At 32.6% G+C, this 25,492-nt stretch overlaps 2 protein-coding genes across 5 annotated transcripts; both read right to left on the bottom strand.

Annotated features, from left to right (window-relative positions):
• Positions 1-9,417: 9,417 nt before the first annotated feature.
• On the bottom strand, positions 9,418-18,439 carry LOC136210751 (uncharacterized). Of its 4 annotated transcripts, none has more exons than XM_066002142.1 (10): positions 18,243-18,439; positions 14,418-16,986; positions 14,242-14,329; positions 13,340-14,154; positions 12,816-12,870; positions 11,390-11,605; positions 11,098-11,295; positions 10,570-10,766; positions 10,298-10,489; positions 9,418-10,229 (listed from the first exon to the last, which is right to left on the bottom strand). In XM_066002142.1, exon 2 carries the CDS (start codon positions 16,976-16,978, stop codon positions 14,756-14,758), a length of 2,223 nt encoding a protein of 740 aa, XP_065858214.1. In that variant the 5' UTR covers positions 16,979-16,986; positions 18,243-18,439; the 3' UTR covers positions 9,418-10,229; positions 10,298-10,489; positions 10,570-10,766; positions 11,098-11,295; positions 11,390-11,605; positions 12,816-12,870; positions 13,340-14,154; positions 14,242-14,329; positions 14,418-14,755. The 4 variants fall into 4 exon arrangements, 3 of the variants coding, with proteins under 3 accessions (XP_065858214.1, XP_065858215.1, XP_065858216.1); XM_066002143.1 differs by having other exon boundaries at positions 11,098-11,285; XR_010678189.1 differs by lacking the exons at positions 13,340-14,154; positions 14,242-14,329; positions 14,418-16,986.
• Positions 18,440-20,442: 2,003 nt separating this feature from the next.
• On the bottom strand, positions 20,443-24,309 carry LOC136219204 (uncharacterized). The gene is made up of 11 exons (XM_066006495.1): positions 24,142-24,309; positions 23,988-24,057; positions 23,809-23,898; positions 23,532-23,708; positions 23,205-23,443; positions 22,834-23,109; positions 22,659-22,751; positions 22,462-22,578; positions 22,000-22,348; positions 21,229-21,868; positions 20,443-20,728 (listed from the first exon to the last, which is right to left on the bottom strand). Exons 1-10 carry the CDS (start codon positions 24,307-24,309, stop codon positions 21,855-21,857), a joined length of 1,593 nt encoding a protein of 530 aa, XP_065862567.1. The 3' UTR covers positions 20,443-20,728; positions 21,229-21,854.
• Positions 24,310-25,492: the final 1,183 nt, after the last annotated feature.

Raw genomic sequence — 25,492 nt, 5'->3', positions numbered from 1 at the left:
TTCCCATGTTTTCCATGTGTGCCTATGATCACGGTAATACTATAAAAGCAGTAGTTGAATCCTTGTACATATAGTTTACATTTTCATGTACTCTTTTTCACATCAGAATGAACTTCTTGTTGACACAATTATTTTGTTAGCTATTTACCAATTGGAGCGAGGAACATTAGAATTAAGGCATTAGTGAGATGAGTTGAATATATGTTATAAGGAAGGAAGAAGAGGTTAGGCCTCTCATGTTTGCATCTGGTTTTCAGAGTATTCATGCTAGCAACTTTGTTCTTTTATAAGTATGCTTCCATTCTTTGGAGCTGGTTGGACTTGAAGTAAATTAATGTTGCATTAATTAGGTGGATAATGTCAATTTGTTAGTATTAGTACAAATCTGCTCTCTTCCAATGCTTTATATTGCTTAGAACAATGGATTTGTTTCCATCTCAGCATAAGAGCATTACCCAAATCTGATGTTTAATTTCTTCGTCCTTCATTTGTTGGCCTTGCATGATTCCTCTATTTTCAGTTACAATGTAGAACTGTTCAGTTTAGGATATAACCTGAGTCTGATCCATGAAGCCAGTTGCCTTTTTTTTTATGAAGCTTACTGCCTAAACCGGAAGACCAGATGTACCAGGGTCTGACAATCTCATGGCCTACCTTGATGATCCCACCTAGAAGGACCATATCTATTTGGAGGTCTAATATTTGACTTGTATCAAAAAATTTATCCAAGTTGCAGGTTTATATATTCTCTTGTTATAGTTGCATTTTGTTTTAGATATAATTGTTGTTCGTAGAACATCTTTTGATTTGTGTGTTAATATATATGTGAGTTTCCTTCAATCCAAATAAAGTGACTAAAAAAATATAAAATTAATTTAAAATGATTTACAAATTGCGACGCATTTCCGGCGCATTATCCGTCGGTGCATTATTTAAATAAATATTTGATAAAACAGATCACTGACACGTGGGTCGGTGATGTTGTCGGACTCTCCGACGCAAGTCACCTACTAATATTAGTAGGAATTTCCGACACACAACACGACTACAATTTGTGTTGGTGAAATTTTTGTGTCGGTAAAAATTTCTCGCAGATGCTTACCTACGAGGTCAACGCCGAGACATATGAATCTGTTGGAATTTCGTAGGTGATAACGATCACCGACGCAAATTAGTCCATCACCGACGGATTGCTGCCGTCGGTGATAGCATTTTTTCTTGTAGTGAACATCTTAAAGTTTAGATTTAATCAGTCTAAATTTAACGGTGAATGACCAAATTCACGTGGCAATCAGGATCCATATGAACAAGAAAAATGTGAAAAAAGGTAAACACGAAAATGGAAAAAGACGTAAAACTAAAAAACAATAAGAACACAAAAATTGAAAAGATAAAAATACGAAAAACGAAAAAAATGGTAAAAACACAAAAATCAGAAAACAAAAACGTGGAAAATATTTAAACGAAAAAAAAACGTAAAAACGAAATTGTTGAAAAATGGTAAAGATGATAAAATTTCTTATACATTACCCTTTAATGTAAACATAAAAAGGAAAATATATATATATATTGTTTTTGATAGAAATTGGAACGAGACAGACCTTGAGCGGGGAGAGCACCCATGGCCCAAGAACTGTCAAACCCGCCAATATTAATAAAAGAAAAGATGAGTGTTTGAACAAGAGAAGACGAATGAGAACAAACAAGAAGAATGAGGAAGGAGAAAAGTTTAGGAAAGGTCAAGAAAAACGCAAATAAAAAAAATTACAGATGTCATCATTGATAAACATGTGGCAAAAAGTAGGAGCTGAAGGCCACCAATTGATCACAGACGAAGACACTCCAAACTTTGCCAAAGCATCAGCAACGCGATTTCCTTCCCTAAAGATGTGAGTAAAAATAATGTTCATCCTCGAACAAATATCGAGACAGTGCAACCATTCTTGACGAATACTCCAAGGAACATCCATGGATCGAAGTCGAAGCAGATTAACTACGTACATGGAGTCTGACTCAACCCAAAGCTAATGCCAATTTTTCTCTCAAGCAAGTTGAATTGCGAAAATAGCGGCTCTCAATTCAGCCATATAAGCAAAAGGAGGGGTAGAAAAAGCAAAGCAACCTTTGAAAAAGCCACGATAATTACGAAAGATACCCCCCGCTCCCGCCTCGCCAGGAGTACCAAAAGCAGAGCCGTCCATATTGACTTTAACCCAATCCGGGGAGGTTTAAGCCAATGTATCTGAATAATGTTGGGAGCCGGAGGCGGTCTTGGAGAAGCTAGAAGATGGGATAAGATATCAACATCTCTCCTCGAGGAGCAAAAACCTTTAGAAGAGGCAAAAGACTCTCGAATCATTCGAAAAAGGATAATCTTCGAGAGTTGAATAGAAGGAGAAACCTCCTTAAAGGTTGCTTCATTCCTGCAATCAGATTAACCAGATACAAGAGACAGCGGCAACACGCCAGATCATCGATACTTGAGAGCCAAAATGAATGTTACGAAGAGTGCTGCAGAAGTGGATGAATTGGGAATGACGAGGTAAAGTGCAGTCAAAATGAATCTCAAGGGCGCTCCAAAGAGAATCTGCAAAAAAACAGCTAATGAATAAGTGGTTAATAGATATATATATATATATAAAGTCAATGAAAATCCAATTAATTACAAATGCAGTATATATATAGAAGTAAAGATTATTTTTAAAAAAATTTATAGAAGTAACAGATCATATCAGATGAAGTTGGGTTGATAATATGATATTTAACTAATAATATAAATTTTAATTATGTTTAATTTTCTTAGAAGTTGAATTGGTAAAAATCTTTGCTCACATTATAATTAAGTTTTACATTGCGAACAAATTTTTATTTATGTTTGTGATCTCTTAAAAAATAAATTTATTGTTATCAGCATGATTGATGAGGGAATCCCTTCACTAAGACCGAGCCTGGACCCACGAGACGAGAACAGCGAAAGCCGAGAAGACCAGCCAAGCATGCGGGGCGTGCCCACTAGGACGCGAGGCATGACGAGTCCCGTTTCCGAAGAGTTGCCCAGGAACTCAGGGGCGCGGGGCATGCCTCTATGCGCGCGGGGCGTGGATTCAGCCTCCGAGAAGAACCCAGTCTAGGAGGTCAAGTACGCGGGGCATACGCCTAGGGACGCCACGCGTGGATCCCAACCAACCGAGCCACCAAGTCCAGGGGCTCAACTACGCGGGGCGTAGTCCCGAAGATGCCACGCGTAATATCCATCAACGAGCATTACCAAGGTCAGAAGCTCAGATACGCGAGGCGTGAATCCAGAGACGCGGGCCGTGCTAAGATGGAGAACACTTCTCCTCCAAGTTCTCACCATTGGGGGGACGATTTTCTGTCTCAATGAATTTACTATATTACCACTACTACTATTTACCAACACTACCCTTGCTATTCTCTTCCCCAATATGACCATATCCTTAATGCTAACCTAGAAACCCTACTTTGGGCTTTATGGTCATTTTCCTTATTATTGGGGAGAGTATATAAGCTCTTTTGTTTGTAATATGAACCAACTTTTGATATTATATGAAATTCAAGCCTCCATTGGAGCACTAAGGTTATCCTTGTGGGTTTATTCAACCTTCTAGTTGAGCTAGAGAAGTTTGTAATCTTTGTTAGTTTACGATTAAAACCTTCACCCTACTTCAATCTACATCAATTGTACATAAAGTTTAAAAGATAAAAAGCTGAATACATCATTTGTTTGCTGAATTTATCCAAAAAGCTTGATTGGTCTCTTAAACTTTTGAAGTGTTCTGATAAATCCATGAACTTGCATAAAATGTTCAATTAGCCTCCTGAACTTACATAAAATGTAATCAATTAATCAATCGGTTGTAAAAGAGTAAGTTAAATATGGCACGTTTTGTCACACCCGACCCAAATCGGCATCGGGTATGAATGGAAAATAGGATAACGATCTATGAATTCGTCTCTTTAATATTGAACTCGTTGAAACGTATTTCCTTCATAGATAAAAATTTATTAGGACTACCTAAAGTTTTATTAATTATTTGGCTTGGACTCGATAATTCTATCGAGCTTCCTACGTATCCCGAACGTCTTTTAATATTTAAACCGGGAATCAAAGCCACGTAGTTCTGCCTATTTTAGGTAGTTCTCTTAACTTAGGTAGTTCTCTTTAACTTTTGAACTCGTTTCAGCTTATCGACACGTTGATTGACACGCTAATAACTTAATTGTCTATTTCACTTTATTACTATATAATTTAATATATATAATTCCTTTTATCAAAACAAATCAAATCAAATAAAGTTTCATAAAAACGAATCAAATCGAACAACGTTTCATCAAAACGAATCAAATCGAACAACGTTTCATCAAACCAATTCGTAAACAAATAAATGTTTTATCAACCCAATTCGTAAACAAATAAACTGCTTTAACAAACCAACTCGTAATCAAATAGATTGCTTTAACAAACCAACTCGTAATCAAATAGATCACTTTAACAAACCAACTCGTATTCAATCAAACGTAAAATTTGTGTCCATCCTCGAATTCCACCCGTGTAGCTTATCATAACATCAATCATATCAATAATCGAGATATCTCATTCATATCTCGCCTTGCCTAATGTTAGGACTACCAGCCGTGCACTCTGGCCATACCGCCCTTAGGTATGGTTTTACAACTACTAACCCTACCCCGGGCAATCCTAGATGGACAAAACATTTTATTTATCTTTCAAACTATCAAAACTCATGAAAATCTTTCAAAATAATAACAACTGCAATAATCAAAAACAATTCGTATAAGATCTTCAAATTCGTTTTCTCGACCAAAATTCCAAACACCACGATAATAAATAATTATTCTTCAAAAGTATATAAATATAATATATCTTAAATAATTTACTAAAACGTATTCAAAACCACTTAAACTACTAAGAATATATTCGTCCTAATTTTATATTTAACTTTATACCGACTCTAATTGGAAAATATCGGTATTAGTCCTTCTTATTTTAATTCGACAAATTAAACTCACTTAATTATTATATAAAACTAAATTTTAAACCAAACACTTTTATGAAACTATTTATGTTTGTCACCATATGAGACTATCTATGTTTGTCGCCAAAATTGTAACGCGTAACGCTAAACGTTATCGTCAATTCCGACTTAAGGTTCAGTTAGACTCGTGATACTCATAGGAGTCTATCATTACTAATTTTTATTTCCTAATTGACAATTATTAGTATATTTCACCGTATACAAATTCAGACTAAACATCAATTATTTTTCATTTAAGCATTAAATATTTTCCTAACAATAATCGAAACTTCCAAATGACCGTCTATTGTAATATCTAACTATAATAGTATCAAAGAGAAAATAATATTATCTTATAAACATTACAAATAATATTACCTCGTGAACAATACAATTTCTAGTCCGTTCACACGAGACCGTTTGCTCCGGAAAATATTACCTCCTTGAACTCCCTCTTTTTACATGAATTTATAATCACCTCTTGATTTCTTCCCTTTTTATATTCCAAGAACTCAATTTAACTAATCTTTTAAAAATATAAATATACAAATTAGATGTTAAACTAGCTTTTTGACAAGTGTTTAACACCTCACCCACCTTTAATACTAATATTTCATTTTATTTATTTTTATAAATATTAAAGTATTATAAACCTAGATTAACACTAAATTAAAATCATTTTTTATAATTAAATTCGAAAAATCAAATTAAGGTTAGTTGAGCTATTTTATAATCAAAATCATATACGTAGAAAACAATTTCTTTTTCTTTTTCTTTTAACAAAACCACCTCCATCCAAATAAAACAAATTTCATAATCTGCCTAACCTCATAATTTGACGTCATAATTGAACATTTCAAACTAAAATCCTTCACCACGCAACTTCATATCCGATTCTAAGATATGACACGTTTCTCAGCATGTTATTATTATTCACAAAATAAATTAAAACATATATTAAAAAATAAGTTATTACTTGTTTAACTATAAAAAAATTTCTTCTTTAATATTAGAATCATAAACTCTGATCTTCGTTGTTTTATTTTTTAAGACACGTGCAACATGTCTTCCATATTTAACTTACTTCTTTTTTACATCTAAGTAATTAATTGATTACATTTTACGGAAGTTCAAAAGGTTAACTGAACATTTTATACAAGTGTAATGGGTTATCGGAACACTTTAAAAGTTTAAGGAGTCAATCAAGCTTTTTTGTACAAGTTCAAGGAGTAAATGATATATTAAACCAAAGATAAATGGTTATAAATCGTTATTTGCATGGTACATGTACAACATTTTAATTATATTTATGATCTTTTAAAAAAATGAATTTAAAGGTTAATTTTGTTGTCTTTGATAAATGTTATTTCTCCACCGTATAAATTGATCAATTAAGTTTAAAAAAAATCACTTATTTTGATTAGCAGTGGCGGATCCAGGATTTGAAGGAGAGGGGGGCAAAACTCTACGTAAACAAATTTTAGATAAAAAATGCAAAATTGTTCAATTTTTTATAACAAATAATGCAAAATTGTTCAATTTTTGGTGACGAAAAATGCAAAATCGTTCAATTGTCATGCATTTCATGATTTTTTTGATAAAAAAAACGTAAATTTGAATGTTTCCGACTCGTAATCATCCATTTCTGGGATTCTCGGGTTGTTACGCATTAAATATCCCTAACATTTTGGATTCAGGAGTAATTTTACCCCAAACATCTGATCATTATTTCTCCTAATTTTATAATTTGATCATTATTTTATTCATTTTTATAACAATGCTCTTTAATCCTTCTATTAGTGTAAATTATCAAATTAGAAAATATTTGTATAGTGCCAAGAATTTCAAAAAAATTAAAAACACTTTTTTTAAAATTCCATGAATGAATTCGGATAGTATGATTGACAAAATTATTCTTAAGTATATATAGAGAGTATTTATGAAATGTATTCAATTTTTGGATTTTTTTAAGCAAAAATATATATTAAAATTAGTATCCCAGTTATTTAATACTAATTTCAATGGAATTTAGCACTCATTAAATACTATCTTAAATAATTGCAAGTTTCCATGAATAAAAATAAAGAAAGAAAATTTATATTTATTAAGGGTAATAATGATATTTCAAGTCACAAAAATCAGATTCTATCCCTTCTATGCCTATTTTTTTATATCCATTTAGCATAGTCCAAATTAAAAAGAAAAGGAAAGACAAATGATTCATTTAAGAGAAAGTTCATTTAATTAAAGAGATAATTAAATTAATTGGAGAGAGAATGAGGAAGGAAATTAAATTATTTGGACAGAAAACCTATTTAATTAGAGAGAAAATGTAATAATTGGAGAGAATTGGAGAAATAATGCAATTAAATGAGTTTATTCCATTGGCGAGAGGTATCATGGTCCAAATGAAAATTAGAAAATTTAATGATTCAAATTTGTAATTGAAAAAAAAAAGGTGACAATGTTTTAGCATTACTAGAGACTGATCTATGTATTTAATAAAGAATTTTATAAATTTGTCTCACATTACAAAAATCTATGTCAAATAGTTAACAACTCATTCACCACTTTCTCATTTAATTGTACTTTTCCAACCTAATTTAATCATTCTAATAAATTACGCTTCCACATCTAAGTTAACTAGTCGAAAATCCGTGCGATGCACGGAATATGAAACTTTTATATAATTTAGATAAATAAATAAATTGACATATTTACTTTTAAATAATTTTATATCATCCTATGAAAAAAATTTATATTATATATATTTAAAATTAATATATATTTTTTAATGATAATTCAAATTAAATTAATTTTAAAAATAATTGACTACTTTTTTATAGAATTTTAACTAAAGATGAATGATTTATTTATTTTTAAAAAATTCAATAATTTGTACTTTTAGGAATTTTAATACATTTTCATATTCCAGATATTCTGTGAAACAATAATAATAAAATAGCAGATTAATTAAGAAATATATTAGAATATAATAAAAAAAACCAAAAATTGAATTAAACTATAATTAAAATTAAATATTATATTTACGATACAAAAGAATTACAATATAGATTAAACAAAAATTGAATTAAACTACAATTAAAATTAAATATTATATCTACGATACAAAAGTATTACAATCTATGTTAAAATGGAAGCAACATCAATATATTATTCTATAAACTATTACAATCAATACTTTTCTTATGTTGCATATGAAGAAACTTTATCAATTCAATATGTTACATATAAAAAAATAAAATTCGTAAGAATTAGTCACAAATTCATCTTGATAATAATTATTTTGGTTGATGGAATTTCATGATCACCAAGTATTCGAATTCAATTATTCATTCTGCTACAATAACCCAATATATCTAATTGAATCACTTTAAGATGATTTCTCATATTTTCATCTCATAATATCTCATCAAGACATTCAATCAATTTGTTCTTCATTCTTTCACTATATAGAATATCAGTCATACTCGCATATATCACTTATTTGACTTCATTAATATTTTCTAATAATTATATATTCTTGAATTTTGTAAGTAAGAAAAACAAACAAAAAAATTGAAAAAAAAAATGAAGGGACGAACACTACAAAAAAAATAACTTTTGAGGACGGTTAAAATTGTCCCCTATATTTTTGGAGACAATTTTTTCCGTCCCTTTGTTTTGTCCCCTATGCGAGCGTACCCGATGCTATAGGGGACGAAAAGGTTGATGTCGTCCCTATTTTGTGGGACGATTGTCGTCCCAAACAAGGGGGACCAATGTCGTCCCCGTTTTTAAGGACAATTGTCGTCCCTATGGAAAGGAGACGACTTATGTCCCTATTCTTAAGGGAGATTTTTTTTGTCTCCGAAAAAAGGGACAGTAGTCATCCCTATGTAAAGGAGACGACTTATGTCCCTATTCTTAAGGGACGTATTTTTGTCTCCAAAAAAAGGGACAGTTGTCGTCCATACGCAAAGGAGACGACTTATGTCTCTATTCTTAAGGGACAATATTATGTCTCCAAATAAAAGGACGATTGTCGTCCCTATGCAAAGGAGACGACTTCTATCCCTGCTCTTAAAAGACGTTTTTTTGTCTCTAAATAAAAGGACGATTGTCGTCCCCATGCATAAGAGACGACTTTCGTCCCTATCCTTAAGGAACGATTTACGTCTCCAAATATAAGGACTATTTTTCATCCACTAAGGAGCGGGACAATTGTCGTCCCTATGTAAAGGGGATGATTGTTGTCCCAATTATCTGTCCCAAAATAAAGGGACAACATATAAAAAAAGTAAGATCATAAAAACCATAAACATAAATAGAATTAACTTAAAAGTAATAAGGCAAACTCTAGCATGAAAAAAATCATAAACATAAAAAGATCAGACCAGCTCTTTGTTTTGGCAGCCAACAAGGCTTGAGTTTCTTCTTGAACGTAGGAAGAAGAAAATTCACAAACACATCTTGCATTATTTGTTTTATCTGTTCAATCCATAGTTGAGCAGACCCACCACTATTTAGAAGATGAAATTCATGCAATTCAGAAATTAACTTATTCAAACCTATTTCTGGTATATCTATGGTAGATAAAAGACAAAAATTAACACATCTTGCACCTTTGAGTGCTGCTTCTGGAGTTCCAAATGTTCGAGATAGAAAATTTAAAGCTATATTCTCTGGAGATTCAACAATATTTTCCCATGAGTCTAGTCCATGTAACAAGTGCATTTGATGGTTATGCCAAGAACATAATAAGAATATTGACATTAAGTAAAGTTCTGAAAGTTGTAGGTCATCAGTGAATTTGGAAAGCTGAGCTTTTGTTACTTTTAATTTATATACAGACACTTCTGAGAGGCTTAAGCACATTTATCCTAACCTTATTATGTATAACAAACGAATTTAGTTCATCTACCTCCAACACAATCAACTACCTAACTTTTTCATGTGCATTAACATGAGCTAATTTACAATCCTAGTGAAAGAACATACTTCCAGAACAATATGACAAGGACATGATGATTTGATAACTCACTTGATGATTAAATGACCATAGAAGAAAAATATTGATATAAAGGACCTTACCTCAAGTGCAGAGCAATAAAATGCTTCCTTTCATTTTCATTTTTCCAACTAGCATTTTATCCATTTGAAGAATCGGATCTGTAAGTTTCAAAGCATGTTAGCTGAAAAAAAGACTCTTTTCTAAAGATCAAAGGCCAGACATGCACCTTCATCTCAATCGGCGGAGTCAACTTGACCAGCGGAATAGGAGCACAAAAGGTCTTTCTCCAAGCTCTCTTTCGCCCTTTCATAACACTCCTTCCACCCGGGAAAAATGTGGAGAAGAACCAAAACATAATGGTTCTACTTACTCTAATAATAGTCACTCCAAGTTTTGCGTCCCCTTGGACTTCACGGTTCTAAGGAAGTATGTAGGGAGCCAGAGAAAGTGTTAAGTAAGCAGAAGAAAGCAAAGAAGAAAGCGAAAAGAGATTTTTACCCTATAAGGTCTAGGTCAAGGCTCCTATGTGGCCACCAATGTAGCTATTTCCTTTAGGATTGAAAATTCCAAGTGTTGGTAAGGATTGTCAGACTGGTCTTTGAAGTTTAAGATGCCCGCCTTATGCATCTTAGCTTTTGTAAATCCATGTCCAGCTTATTTGAGAGTCTGTAGTCAAATTTACCAAGCTGAATAACCTGCAAAACAAACGAATTGTTGACAATTTTCAGTTCTTTCATGAACATTAGGTTACCCAAATAGCTTAAAATCTAAGAAATTTAAGCTTTATGGCATAATAATTAACTCAAACACTTTTAGAATCAGATTGAACATGCTCAACATAGTTAATGAGAACACCAACACTTCACAGACACATTTACACATGTTAATAGTCAAGGTTCCTTAAGCCGATGATATTTGACTTTCACTAAGCATATCTTGCCTCATTCATACTTCTCAGTTTGTATAATTTCATGGCATATTCTATGTTAAGGTTGACTTGAGCAAGGCCAGGAATATCACCCATACCTAAAGCTGCAAACATGTCAATAGTCTCCTTATCAGCCTCAATCTGGATTGAAGGGGGCTACTTAAGTTAGATATATTAATTCTCAAACAAATTAATATCTGAGCTATTCTGTGTCGCATCTTGCTCAGCTGCAACCCTTACAGCAGCGACCTCAGCATCATGTTGCTCATAGCTACCAGTTGCATTTCTGAAAAGAGCTTTATAAAGGAAAATCAATCTTAGAGAATTGCTATGAGGAATACCGAACAGGAAAACATAGTCAAAGATCTTAGAAATAATATAGAACCATACCTTGAATGTGGTCAGAGAACCATTTATGAACTTCAATGCTTCTTGAGAAGCACAAGTTAGTATAGGTGAAGTGCTCAAATCATCTGATATTTTAGTCTCCAACTCATCACACAACCTATTCATGCATTTCTCAGCATCAGCATTAACCCTACCTGTTTTCCCATTCTGCCCAGCTCCTTCCTTCGGTTTTCCATCTTGAAACGTCAACCAATTGTGCTGCAAATTAAGCAAAATACAAACTATTTAGCATTCACAGCATCACAAAGCACAAGGGCTTGAGCAAACCATTATATTCTAAGTAAGCAATTCCTCACCATTCTAACCTGATGCCACTAAGAAAAAGTCAATAATGAAGCAGCCCAGAGGTAACTCATGAATACATATTATAAAAAGACCAACTAAAAGCTTCGTTATCAGCTAAACAGAAATTATAGTATAAATTCAATTAAAAGCTTAATTAACAGCTAAACAGAAATGAAATCCATAAGCTTTCAATTTCATTATCAGCGAAATAAAAATGTAATCCATATAAGCTTTCAATTCTTCATTATCAACTAAACAAAAAATGTAATCCATAAGCTTTCAATTCAATTAAAACTTCATATCAGCTATAAGCCGAAATGTAATCATATAATAATATAGATGAGTAATAATTAAAGGTAAACGCAATAGATTGCCATCAATCAACCAAGATTCAGATAGTATTAGTAGTAGAAAGTAGAAACTAGATCGGATATGTTGCAATTGGGAGTTAAGCTGCAGTTGTGAATTAATTGATACTCAGAGACAATACACTTAGAACTGAATCATTATAGTACTCAAGTATTCAATATACCAGGAAAATGACAACAACTACTTCTTAAAACAGACACCGTTCTATTCTCAGTTAGAGGAATCTAAATCATTATTGATTAGATAATAATGTATATACTTGTATTAGATTAAATTTATAAATAACTATAGTCTAACTGGTTTATGTATATAATATTATTGTTCTCCAAATGTTCACAACAAAAATTCAAGTGATATATAATCTCATTGTACCCCTCCTAATATTTAAGGACATTTTAATGCAGAAAAAAGTAATAAAATGACTCAAATTCCTTGTTGCTAAGGATTTTAGTGAAAAAATCTATTTTGTAAATGGATAAAACCTTTGACCAAGTTTACAAAATCACGAAACCACAATTATCCCTTTTTTCTTAACCTCCATCTCTATTATCAATCTCACTCGGACCTATTATGTGTTAAAAATCTGATTTTTGAGCTTTGTTTTGCATAGTCCAAACCAATATGGATAGAATTTCATACAGTGTATTACAATCAAACAAGCATCAATTACACAAGAAAACAGCTGAGAAATGAAAGAAGAAGAAAAAATCTAGGCTTAGAAAGGCAAAGAGAATGGAATATCTGGCATTGCTACCCTTCAGCTGGTGTGCATGATCATCAACCTTTTGAAATCCACACCTAACTGGTCTCTACAAAATAAGAAAGCCCTTTTCAGATAATCAGCCAGAGATACAATGAAAAGAAATTTTAGAACATGGTAGAGAATGGAGTATAGTTTTACAAAGCCCTTGTCAAACGAACATAATTGCAAGGAACTCAAGAGTACTATGCAGATCAAGGGTACAAAATTGGAGTTTTAATCAACTTAGCACAACTATTTGCAATTCTATGTGCAGGATATTGAAAAAAGAGACTCAGAACATATCCCAAAATATAAACATACATTGCTAAGTTGTATAATATCCCAAAATGAATGAACTGAATTTAAAAAAAGAGAAAGATAAAATTTGTCCTCCACATTATAGAATTTATTGTAATCATTTATAAGTACAAATTGATTCATCTTCATATGTGACCTACAAAATAAACAATATTGCATTAATATAGTTGATCAATCTATTTTTTTCTTAACTTCAAATAGTACCAAATTTATATTACCTTTAGTTTTCGTAATCATCTTCGTACTCATTTATTTCGTTAATATTTCCATCGTCACTTAGATTGTGTACATCATCATCATCATCATCATCATCATCATCATCATCATCATCATCATCATCATCATCATCATCATCATCATCATCATCCTCAATATTAGGCACACTTGTTTCTTGTAAATCATTAGCCACTTCTTCAAATCCAAGAACATTCACATCCGACATGGCATCATCATCATCATCATCATCTAATGGTCTTGTTGCATGACCATCAACAACTATCTCATCATCTTGGAAAACCTCATCATCTCCATCAATTTCAAGAATATCTTCTTGTATAGGCAATTTATAAATATCTCACGGATGATACCTCATCACAATAAGCCAGTTTGGTTTTTTTGGATCCTGAACATAAAAGACTTGCTCGGCTTGACTGGCTAAAATAAATGGTTCATCTGTCTTTAATCGACCATTGGCTTTGACACTAGTGATCAGGTAATTATCAACTGTATATCCATTCCCTTTATTGCGCACATCAAACCATTCGCATTTAAATAAGTATATACAGTTACTCCCAGAGTACTGGATCTCCCAAACATCACTCAAAAGCCCATAATATTCTTTATCAGTAGAATTATCATCACCCCTTGATAAGATACCTGAATTTTGACTCTTTCGATTCATTTGGCGATTTAGAGTATGAAAGCGAAAGCCATTCACAATGTGACCATTGTAATGCCTGTATCGTGTGTATGGACCACAAGCTAAGTGAAATAGATCCTTAGAAACAATACCACGTTCATTTAATTCAGACACCTACATATCAGTAATATATATGTAATAATCATATTAATTTAAACATGTATTATACAACTAAATGTAATTATGTTTATACTCACGTACATGTTCATAGAACCAATTTGGAAATTCTGAATTATAACGATTCCTTAGCTCTCTGAGATTTGCATATGACAATGAACTCTTATATTTCCTAATAAAATCAACACTTGTAAATAAATATGTTGACAATAAAAGCTATTATGATAGTCATGTATTCAAAGAACAAAGAGTGGACTTACTCGGCGTACGGCCAAACTTCTTCACAATTGTTTAGGATATAAAGGTGCACTTTATGCCAAAGATCATCTGTAAGCAATTGTACAACACCTTTACCTAATGGTCGTCCAGCTTTCCTAAATATTGCCAACTCTTGATCTGAATTATTTTCATGCATCCCATCGTCATTTCTGGGACGCTGACTGAATATTGTTTCAGTTCCTACCAAATACCTTGAGCAGAATGTCAAACACTCATAGGCAATATACGCTTCAGCAATTGATCCCTCTGGTTTTGCCTTATTCCGAACATTCAGTTTCTTTGTATGCAAATCTCTCTCAACAAAATACATCCACCTATACTACACAGGTCCCGCTATCTTTGCCTCATATGCTAAGTGAACAACTAAATGGAGCATCACATCAAAAAAAGCAGGCGGAAATATTGTCTCCAACTTACATAAAATCAAAGGAATTTGTTTCTCAAGGCGATCTAATTCAGTATTATCCAAACACTTATTGCATATATCACGAAAGAATGCACTCAGTTCAATAAGAGGCTCAACAACATCTTTAGGTAGGAACCCTCGAATGGCAATAGGTAGGAGATGCTGCAAGAAAACATGGCAGTCATGACTTTTCATTCCAGATATCTTACGATCCTTCACATTAACACACCTAGATATCTTTGATAAATAACCATCTGGTGTCTTTAAATCAACCAACATTTTACATAGAGCTTCCTTATTCTTATCAGAAAGAACGTATCGAGCCACCGGGACACGTACTTTATTTCCCATCACAACTGGGTGAAGCTCATGTCTTATACCCATATTAACCAAATCATATCGGCTCTTTATAGTATCTTTTGTTTTCCCTTCAATGTTCATCAAAGTTCCCAACACATTATCACACACATTTTTCTCAATATGCATCACATCCAAATTATGGCGAATAAGTAATGTCTTCCAATAAGTCAACTCAAAAAATATACTCTTCTTTCTCCAATTTTGGAAACTATTTGAAGCATCGTATTTCTTTTTAATGGTTCTATTAAAAGGCAACTGAGTAAAAGTTCCAAGTTCCATCAACACATTGTCGCCTGATAAAGGTGTTGGCCTTGGTCTTGTCTCTCTTAAACCATTAAAAGACCTAGTGTCCTTACGCCATTTGTGATTAGGAGGCAAAAATCGCCTATGATCCATGTAACATATTTTCCTTGAACTAGCAAGATATTGAGAACTAGTGTGTTTATGGCAAACAGGGCAAGCCTTATAGCCTTTTGTAGACCAACCTGATAAGTCTGCATATGCTGGAAAATCATTGATAGTCCAAATAATGGATGCACGCAACACAAAATTTTGTTTACTGTGTGCATCGTATGTCTCCACGCCAACATCCCATAACTCTTTTAGTTCTGCTATTAGTGGCTGCAAAAAAACATCTATACCCATTCCTGGACTATGCTCACCAGGTATAATCGTCGACATTATCAAGTTGGATTGTTTCATGCATAACCAAGGAGGCAAATTATAAGGTATAAGAATTACCGGCCAAATGCTGTGTTGAGAGCTCATGTTTCCAAATGGTTGAAATCCATCGGTTGCCAGACCCATTCTAACATTACGAGCATCAGTGGCAAACGATTCATGCTGTTGATCGAATGATTTCCATGCAATACTATCAGCAGGGTGTCTCATAATTCCGTCATCAATCCTCTTCTCCTTATGCCATCGCATGTTTAATGCCATATCGCTGGACATGAACAACCTTTGTAGCCTTGGTTTTAAAGGGAAATACCGTAACACTTTGTGTGGAATATTCTTATTACTGTCTAGTCTGTCAACAAACTTCCACCTAGATGATCCACAAACTTGGCATGATGTTGCATCTGAAAATGGCCCCCAATATAGAGTGCAAAGATTCTCACAAACATCATATTTTTCATAATGAAGGCCCAAAGCACTAATATATTTCTTTGCACCACTATATGTCTCTGGCAAATTCTGCTTCCCATTTGGGATGACATCCCTTAATAAACTTAGCAAATCATCAAATGATCTATTAGTCCATCTATGAAAGCTCTTCATATGAAGTAATTTCACAATGGTAGCCAATTTTGATAGGTCGCAGTTGGCATGTAACTTTTCATTGGCTTCTTTTAATAAGCGGTAAAACATAGCAGCCTCCCCTTTAGGTTCCTCTGGTGTCGGATCATTTTCAAACTGATCATTAGCACTGGACTCAGTATCAAAACCATATATGTCATTCACAAGTCCAACCATGTCATCATCTAAGAGATCATCAGTGTCTGATAGATCATCATTGATGCTAATTTCTTCGTCTAGAGACTCTCCGTGCAAATACCAAATAGTATAAGATTTCATAATACCATATCTTAACAAGTGATATTTAACATTTGATTCGTCTTGGTTGTCAACATTTCTACACTTCATGCAAGGACAACGAATCATATCTTGTACTGAGTCATTCCTAAAGGCATAGTTCAAGAAATTTTCAATCCCTTTAATATATTTTGGATCTCTTCTATTATCAATTCTCATCCAATCCTTTTCAACAGCCATAACTTGGTCTGTTCACCAACAAATGCAATCAGTGAAAACTATGAAAAGTAAACAGAACTAAAATAGATATATGATTGAAAAACATACCAATTAATGTTGTGAAATTATAACAAAAAATTGAACATCAACACAAGAGGAAAACTTCATACTAATGTTAGTAGATTTTACAATTTTGAGAAATTGCATCCTTATTATAATAGAAAACATCAGACAATCTAATTGAAATTCAGCTTTTAATTCGAATGAAAAGCAGGAAACCGTACGGGACAAACTGAGGTAGTGACAGCAGGGACAGATCCACGATTTTTAGATAGTTGGGGCAACCTGTGTATGGGGGATTTTTAGATACCAAAATAAGCCTAAAATTTTGGAAAAGTATCAATACGAGCTCCACGTACAAAATAACACCAATATAGGCTTAACGTTTAAAAAAAAGAGTACCAATTTAGGCATTGAGAACGGAATATGACATGTCATTCTTATTACTTCATTAAGTTCTGATTTCTCTCTCCACGTACAATTGACAGAACTTATCGGAGTAATATGAATGACATGTCATATTCCGTTCTCGATGCCTAAATTGGTACTCTCTTTTTTAAACGTTAAGCCTATATGATGCTATTTTGTACGTATAGCCTAAATTGATATTTCCCCAAAAACTATAGGGCCATTTTGATACAATTAAATGTGTAATATTAAAAGTGATATAATTGGCCCTAAATGTGATCCATTTCTTAAAAACATTCTTATTTTGTTAGAAACTCATAGTTATAAGTAGAACCAAATGAGTGGAAAAATTCTGAGCATGCTAAATGCTTATTTTTAATTGCTATATACATCTACTCAATTGACTGGACATCTTCAATTATAAATCCCAATTATCAGTAAGAGAAAACAAAATTTACAGCCACTGATTGCAAAAGTAAAATATAGCAGTTGATTTAAATTTGTTGAAGAATACATCTGTTTTCAAACATATTGAATAAAACATCAGACATATAAAGTCCCATCCCAACCAAAAAGATTTGAACATGTTTAATTTAAGACAAGAGCAACAAAGAATCCAGAACATTAATTAACACAATTCAACATAAATTAAGTATTGTAACACCTAGGAAGTCTTGCACAGTTGGAATTGAATTTCCCCTGTTTTTGAAATCGTTTGGTACAGTATTGAGGTAGAACAGATAGTTAGACAAGCTGAATTGACAATCCCCAAATTTACATTTCAATTTATAGAAAGTAAAGGTTAAAACTAACTAACCTGATTTTTAATAATGGTTGGAAGTTTGTCGAATAGGGCCGGAATAAACTTATCCTCTCCACAGATTGTCCATCCACAGGAAGTGTAGCGCAATTGGAATTGAATATCAGCTGGTATTGGTACAGTTTCACACAGTATTAAAGGAAGAACAGATAGTTTTGGGATGGAAGCTAAAACCTAATTAGCTTGTGCGTTTGAGCAGTCGGCACCAATGAATTAGAAAATAAGGCGTGCTACATTAAGGAAAAAACAAGGTTTAAAACTTAGGGTTAAAATTGAAACAAATTAACAAGTTTGTTACTGTCTATATTTACTTAATAAATATTAAAGAAATGAAATAATAATATTGTAACTAATATATTTCATAACTATTGGACGGTTCGTAATTTATAGACCGGTTGATCTGGTTAAGTTGTTTAAGTTAAGAAATTCAATTAAATTCGCACCGTTTAGACGGGTTGATCTTATTAAGTCGTTTAAATAGTGACATTATATTAAATTTGTTATTTATAGACGAGTTAGCTTAGTTAAGTTGTTCAAGTACTGAAAATCAATAAAATCCGTAATTTATAGACGGGTTGACCTGGTTAAACGTTTACGTTAAGATTTCCAATTAAATTCGAACGGTTTAAACGAGTTGATCTGGTTAAGTTGTTTAAGTAATGAAATTCAATTAAATTCATATGATTCAAACGGGTTGACTTGGTTAAGTCGGTCAAGTAATGAAATTTAATTAAATTCATACGGTTCAAACGGGTTGACCTGGTTAAGTTGTTTAAGTTAAGAAATTCAATTAAATTCGTACGGTTTAGACGAATTGATCTTATTAATTCGTTGAAGTCGTGAAATTCAATTAAATACATAATTTATAGATAGGTTGACCTGGTTAAGCCGTTTAAGTAGTGAAATTCAATTAAATACGTAATTTATAGATGAGTTGACTGGTTAAGTCATTTAAGTAGTGAAATTCAATTAAATTTGCAATTTATAGACTGGTTGGCCTGGTTAAATCACTTCAGTTAAGAAATGCAATTAAATTCGAACGGTATAGACGAGTCGATATGGTTAAGTTGTCTAAGTAATGAAATTCAATTAAATTTGTGAGGCTTGGACAATTTGATCTTATTAAGTCGTTTAAGTAGTGAAATTCTATTAAATTCGTGATTTATAGACGGGTTGACCTGGTTAAGTTGTTTAAATTAAGAAATTCAATTAAATTCGCACTGTTTAGACGGGTTGATCTTTTTAAGTAGTGAAATTCTATTAAATTCGTTATTTATAGACGAGTTAGCCTTGTTAAGTTGTTCAAGTACTGAAAATCAATAAAATCCGTAATTTATAGACAGGTTGACCTGGTTAAGTTGTTTAAGTTAAGAAATTCAATTAAATTCGAATGGTTTAAACGAGTTGATTTGGTTAAGTTGTTTAAGTAACGAAATTCAATTAAATTCATATGGTTCAAACGGGTTGACCTGGTTAAGTCGGTCAAGTAATGAAATTTAATTAAATTCATATGGTTCAAACGGGTTGACCTGGTTAAGTTGTTTAAGTTAAAGAAATTCAATTAAATTCGTACGGTTTAAATGAGTTGATCTTACTAAGTCGTTCAAGTAGTGAAATAATTTGGTTATATTGTTTATTCATGATTTATAGATGTCAACCTGGTTAAATTGTAATATTTTATATTCATTATATTACTTTCACATACTTCAAAGTGAATAACAAAAATTGATAAAACATATCAGCTACATACAAATGCCATGCCATGCCATTTGAAGGACTAACAAATAAAGGTATACAAATTTGCATACCAGATCATATTGTAATGTTTTTTCTCAATAAAATTTGCAGAACAGATCAGATTGCGTAATGTTTCAATCGTTTATATACAAAGAATATAATTTTGTGGAATCACACTAACTAATAGCATTTCATATTGACAAATGCCCCCTTATCTCTTACAGAAAGATTACAACATTAGTAAAAAGCAGAAAGAAAATAAATATACAATTGAACTCAACAATTTCAATATATTGAAAGGAATCATACAGATTAATTATATAATTTTCCATGAATGAACTTGCTTAAATTTCATCAATAAGCTTAAAATGTGTGCTAGTATTCAAGACAATTCAAACAAAAATCTGTTTGAATTGCTTTACTCAAAAGGAGAAACAACACAAAAGCTTTTCCTGTCTGGTTTGAGTAAGTTGATAAAACTTCAGTTGCTATTTTGTAATGAGTCCATGTTTCTGATGGTACTAATGAGAATCCCAGATCTCGAAAATTACTCAAAATGACATTTTCATTAAAAAGATAACAACAGCTGATCTACTAAGGCTATTCGGGTGGATTGTGCCAGCTTATAGCATGCCAGTAGATGCTGGCATGTCACAGTGCTCAGGGTTGTCATAAGGGAAGATATTTCAGGCACTCTGGCAGAGCGACTGATATCACAAAAGTGTTGCATGACTTAGATGCTCTCCCTGCTCAAACCAATGCCAAGTTGAGTGTTATAACCAAAGAGAATGGCAAGAATGGTAAAGTAGTCAAGAAAACTGTCATTCAGACACATGAAAATCACTACTTACTGGAAACAATTCTTTCATCAACAACAAAACTAATAATAATTCCTGAAGCATAAAGATTAAGATAATAATATCTCAAAACTTAAAGAACCTATGTATCCAAACAAAACAAAACCAAACAACTCTGTAATAGCCACAACTCCAACATCACCTGGAAAAAAAAGACTATAAGATTTTATCTAATAATTAATATTTTGAAATATAGAGAACACGAACATAAAAAAGGATTTACAGACTATATGATTCTATTCTATCTAATAAGATTATGAAATATAGAGAACACAAACAGAAATAAGGATCTACCATTCAAAAATATTTAGGTGGACCCTGTATGAGGAGATAACTCCATCATTACCATGAAAGCAAAACCAAATGCATAAAAGAAAACACCAACTAACCTTGCATACTTTCCTTGGCCTCTTTTCAACACCTCTTCTGTCCCTAATATCTCTCCCGGAACTTTTCCACATTGTCTGCTTTTTTCTCAAGGATTCCCACCTTTTCTACCTCCCAAATTTGTTCAACATTACTGTTTGTTCACCTGCGAGAACTTCCTGTTGCTCATATTTCTCCTCTATATCCTCGAGAACTAAAGTAACAGTATAATAAGAAACAACTACAATTCATGTTCAACACACATTGTCCATTTGACAAATTCTGAGAATTTTATCTGACTCAGAGCTGCAGTTTAAGGTGTGTAGCAGTATAAACAACCACTCATAACAATTAATAAGAGCAGCATACCTTCACATGGCCAAATCCACAATATGAAAAGCTGTTTCAGAGCAAAATATTTTTGCTTATCCAAGTACAAGAAAAAAAAAACCAGTTCATTCAATATCCTAAATAAATCTTCAAGTGGAAAAAAATGCAACCATTCAATATCCCAAACCAATAAAAATTAGAATTAAATGGTACTTATCAAATATCAAATGTCTCCATATTCTGTTTCATTTTTCTAAAAAAAGCTTAATGAATCCTTCATCTCATCCACTGCAACTGGAAATCTTCACGGCTCCATAATCTAACCTATCCCTCCTACAAAAACAAAAATCAAAAGCAATCATTTAAGAAGAGGACGTATTTAAATGTGGCTATTGAATATTTGTAGTTTCGAACTATTACCGAGTGATTTTGTATACTACTTAAGAAATTATGAAATTATGTACCCAAACTATTCTGTGATGTCATGGCGTCCATCACTTTGAAATATGATTCAAATCGATCTTGCAGCGCCCTTTGGCCCTCAACTAACACTTGTTCGCGTTGTTCTTGTGCTTTTTCGCACTCTTCTTGTGCCTTTAATTTCTCCGTTAATCTTGCAACCTCATTTTTTAGCTCGTTTACATCACCATTTTTAGTGCTACATACCATTCCCTTCGTACTTGATTTATATCCCATATCCTTACCACGAACATATCCGGACCTAACTCCAAATATCTGTTGTAGAACATCATCTGGTGTGGGACCAGACTCATTTTCATTTCTTGGTTCATTCTCAACCCTTTTCATTTCTTCCTACAGGATGTGCAAAATTACTATTAGTTATAAGATCCATCAAAAGCTAATATCATATTTGTTAGTGCAAAATAAACTCACAACTCAATCTATTGTTTAATTTAAGTACTTACATAAAGCCTTCGTGATTCTGAATCACGAAACTGATTTTGACCTTGTTCATTCAATATTGAATGAGTAGCCATCCACACAGCAGAAGCATCTGGCAATTCACCTTTTTCCTCATCCATCTGCAGCATCAATCAAAAAACATAAACTATAAACTAGCCAAAAACTTAAAAAATATTTTGAACTTGTGTTACATATTTACCATATCGTACTCCACTTGTGCAAAAGGGATGGGGCCAGAAGAAGCAACAACTTTTTGCGATTTACGATTACCCGAGTTAATTGAACTCCATTCCTAAAAGTTAATAACATTAACGAAACATATTACATTATTAAAAAGAACTTTAACAAATATTACTTAATAAATAAGCTTGAACCTTAAATTCTTTACTTCCAAACAATTTCACCAAGTCCTTCCAATCATTTGGAGATAATCCTCCAGGAACATGTTTCAGCCGTTCCTCATCGCTAGAATACTGGAGATATTTATCATGTAACCTATTTTTCCACTTGCGAAATAGTACCCGCATCACAGAGAAAGAATACATTTCAAATTTTGATCTTTTTATTTCAGGTGTGTCCGGCTTCACCTTTCCTAATTCCTCAAGTGCCTTCCACTTTTTAGGACTCTCAGGACTAACATCAGAATAGTGCTAAACGAAAATTAAACTCATTGCATATACTGTTAGTAATCCAAGACTTCAAGAAATAAAAAAAATTAAACAAAAATTAAAAGAGCATATGTTACCTGAATCATATTCCACAAACGAGACCTATGCTTGGCTAAATTTTGATCCCACGTCTCACTAGGTCGTCCAATAGATCTAGCACAGTACCCTAACCATGATGCTAACTTTCTCTCATGTTGCCCAATTGGTCTAAAAGATTTACCAGGAGGGATATAGACAATCAACTTATCCTTTCTGTTGTTTGTGAACTTATCAAGATTCCCACCTTTGTACAACCCTCTTATCGGAACAGAACTCCCTAAGAAATATGCCAAAAAATAAGTTATACTTTAAAAGCAAAATAATGGTCGGGTGTACCATAAAAAACAATAAAGTATTGTAATAACCTTGAAGATCAACTGAATTAAAATCATTTGCCTCAACGTCTAATTGGCAAGTGTTGTCGGATTCATTGTTGTCATTGAGAGTAGATGGTGAAGGACGACAATGTTGTAACTCCCGAGTTCCATTCTCATCGATCATCTTATTCACATTGGAGCTCCTCAAATTTTTCCTCTTTTCATCTAATTTTACACCGTGAACACAAGAATTCAATAACATAATTAACACACTTGTATACAAAAAAGTAAAATAAAATTACTGATAATTCAAAAAAAATCATACAATAAGTGGATGGATGTGTTGAAGATTGTAAGCAAGCATTAGCAGCAGGTGCTTGTTGGATGCTTGGTCGAACGTTTTTGTTTCTTGAATCTAAAATGTTAAAATAATGAATCAATGTAATATGATTTCTATTGAAATCACAATGTATACGAGATAAATAAATAGTGTATAAAACATACCAGCTGACAATGGTCCAGAAGTTGGTCTATGATTAGTTTCAGTACCAATTACATCATTAACAATGTTTTCCTTTGGAATACGTCTCCATCATGTTGCTAAACAAAGTTCCTATTTATATCATACATTTGAAATCAAAGAATATGTAAAAAATACTAGTAATTCAAGAGTGATACCTTGAGGAACATCTACATTACGCAAATATTGAGATTCTGATGGTGCAAGTGTTTCATCATCAGAATAATCATTGAGGATAGGTGGGTGAGGTCTAAACATTGGAGGTAATCTTCTATGATTCTTTGTGCGTTTGTTAACACCCGCCATTATCTCTGTCAAATCAAGTTTCCAATTGAGTACATAATACTTAACTTTAAGGCAGACCAATTTCAATTTGATAAGTAAAGTATAAAAGAAGCTTGATTAAGATGCTCTCCTGCTGAGCCAAAACAAGAGAGGTCCAAGCCATAGGTTAAAATTGGATGGATGATATTTGAACTAACCATGAAATATTTTGTTAAATAAAATTTTCAAATTTGTTAAATCAAGTTTACAAAATACAGAGAAAATTTAAGGGATTTTGACAGCAGAATAATTTTGAATAACACATTGATGTAGAATTCAAAAGTGTAATAGGAATGAATAACAAATGGCAATAGAATTCAAAGTGTTAACTTACCTTAACCTTCAAGAAGAAATGCACAAATGGATTTTAGAAAACCTTCAGCAAACAATCAGCATCAGTGCACCTATGATATACACGATGGTCATATACTCCACTACTGTTTCTTATTTTAGTTTTTGGCGCCATATTTTACTATCCATAAACATTTCCCTCCAAAATATCATTATCCAAAAAAATATATTTTGTTAAATAAAAAAGAAATAAGATATAAGGTATTTGATTATTAATAAGTGTAAAAGAAATAAAATAGGATATAATTGTAAACAAGATAGCCATGTTCGAAAAATAGAATTCTAAATAACAGAGACTTCTAATTAAATAGAATAGTCCCAAATAAGATAGAAAATAAAGAAATGGACATTAAGTTAGGCGTAAATCCTAAACACTCCAAGTTTTCAAATCTCAGACTCCAACCTAATTCAAGTTTTCAAATTTTTTAATGCAAAGTTTTCAAGTTGTAATTAGGCAAAAAAATCTCAGACCTTTGATTCAGAATACAACAATAAAACCAGTTAAAAGAAGATTTAAACCAACCTAGAAGACAAAATCGTCTCTGGTTAAAATTAACAAGAAAACAAACTCTAAAAAAGTTGATCTTACAGAGCCTCTATCTTCAATTTGAAATGTACGCACCAGATGAAGAAAGGAAAAAATGAAGAATCGCCAATACGGTAAAGCGAAACATCGAACCCATGACCTCCCAAGGCATAGGTAAGCTCTCAACCACTAGGCTAAGAGTTTCACCCGTATTATAGTTGAGGACAATAATATTATATTTCCCCCACTTATTTGTCTCATATACTTGTTTTTTTTGTAGTGGAAAAA

The sequence above is a fragment of the Euphorbia lathyris genome, chromosome 1 (assembly GCF_963576675.1).
Source record: "Euphorbia lathyris chromosome 1, ddEupLath1.1, whole genome shotgun sequence".
Classification (NCBI taxonomy): domain Eukaryota; kingdom Viridiplantae; phylum Streptophyta; class Magnoliopsida; order Malpighiales; family Euphorbiaceae; genus Euphorbia; species Euphorbia lathyris.
Note: the sequence above shows the minus strand (reverse complement) of the source record. Positions and strands in the feature narration are given on the sequence as shown.

Bases quoted from the DNA above. Each gene is read 5' to 3' on its own strand.
- LOC136210751 (XM_066002142.1), bottom strand. From the start codon at position 16,978: ATGGCTGTTGAAAAGGATTGGATGAGAATTGATAATAGAAGAGATCCA.
- LOC136219204 (XM_066006495.1), bottom strand. From the start codon at position 24,309: ATGGCGGGTGTTAACAAACGCACAAAGAATCATAGAAGATTACCTCCA. The intron at 22,752-22,833 runs GTTCAAGCTTAT...ATTAACTTTTAG, and splicing joins TTGGAAGTAAAGAATTTAAG to GAATGGAGTTCAATTAACTC. The intron at 22,349-22,461 runs GTAAGTACTTAA...CACATCCTGTAG, and splicing joins CAGAATCACGAAGGCTTTAT to GAAGAAATGAAAAGGGTTGA.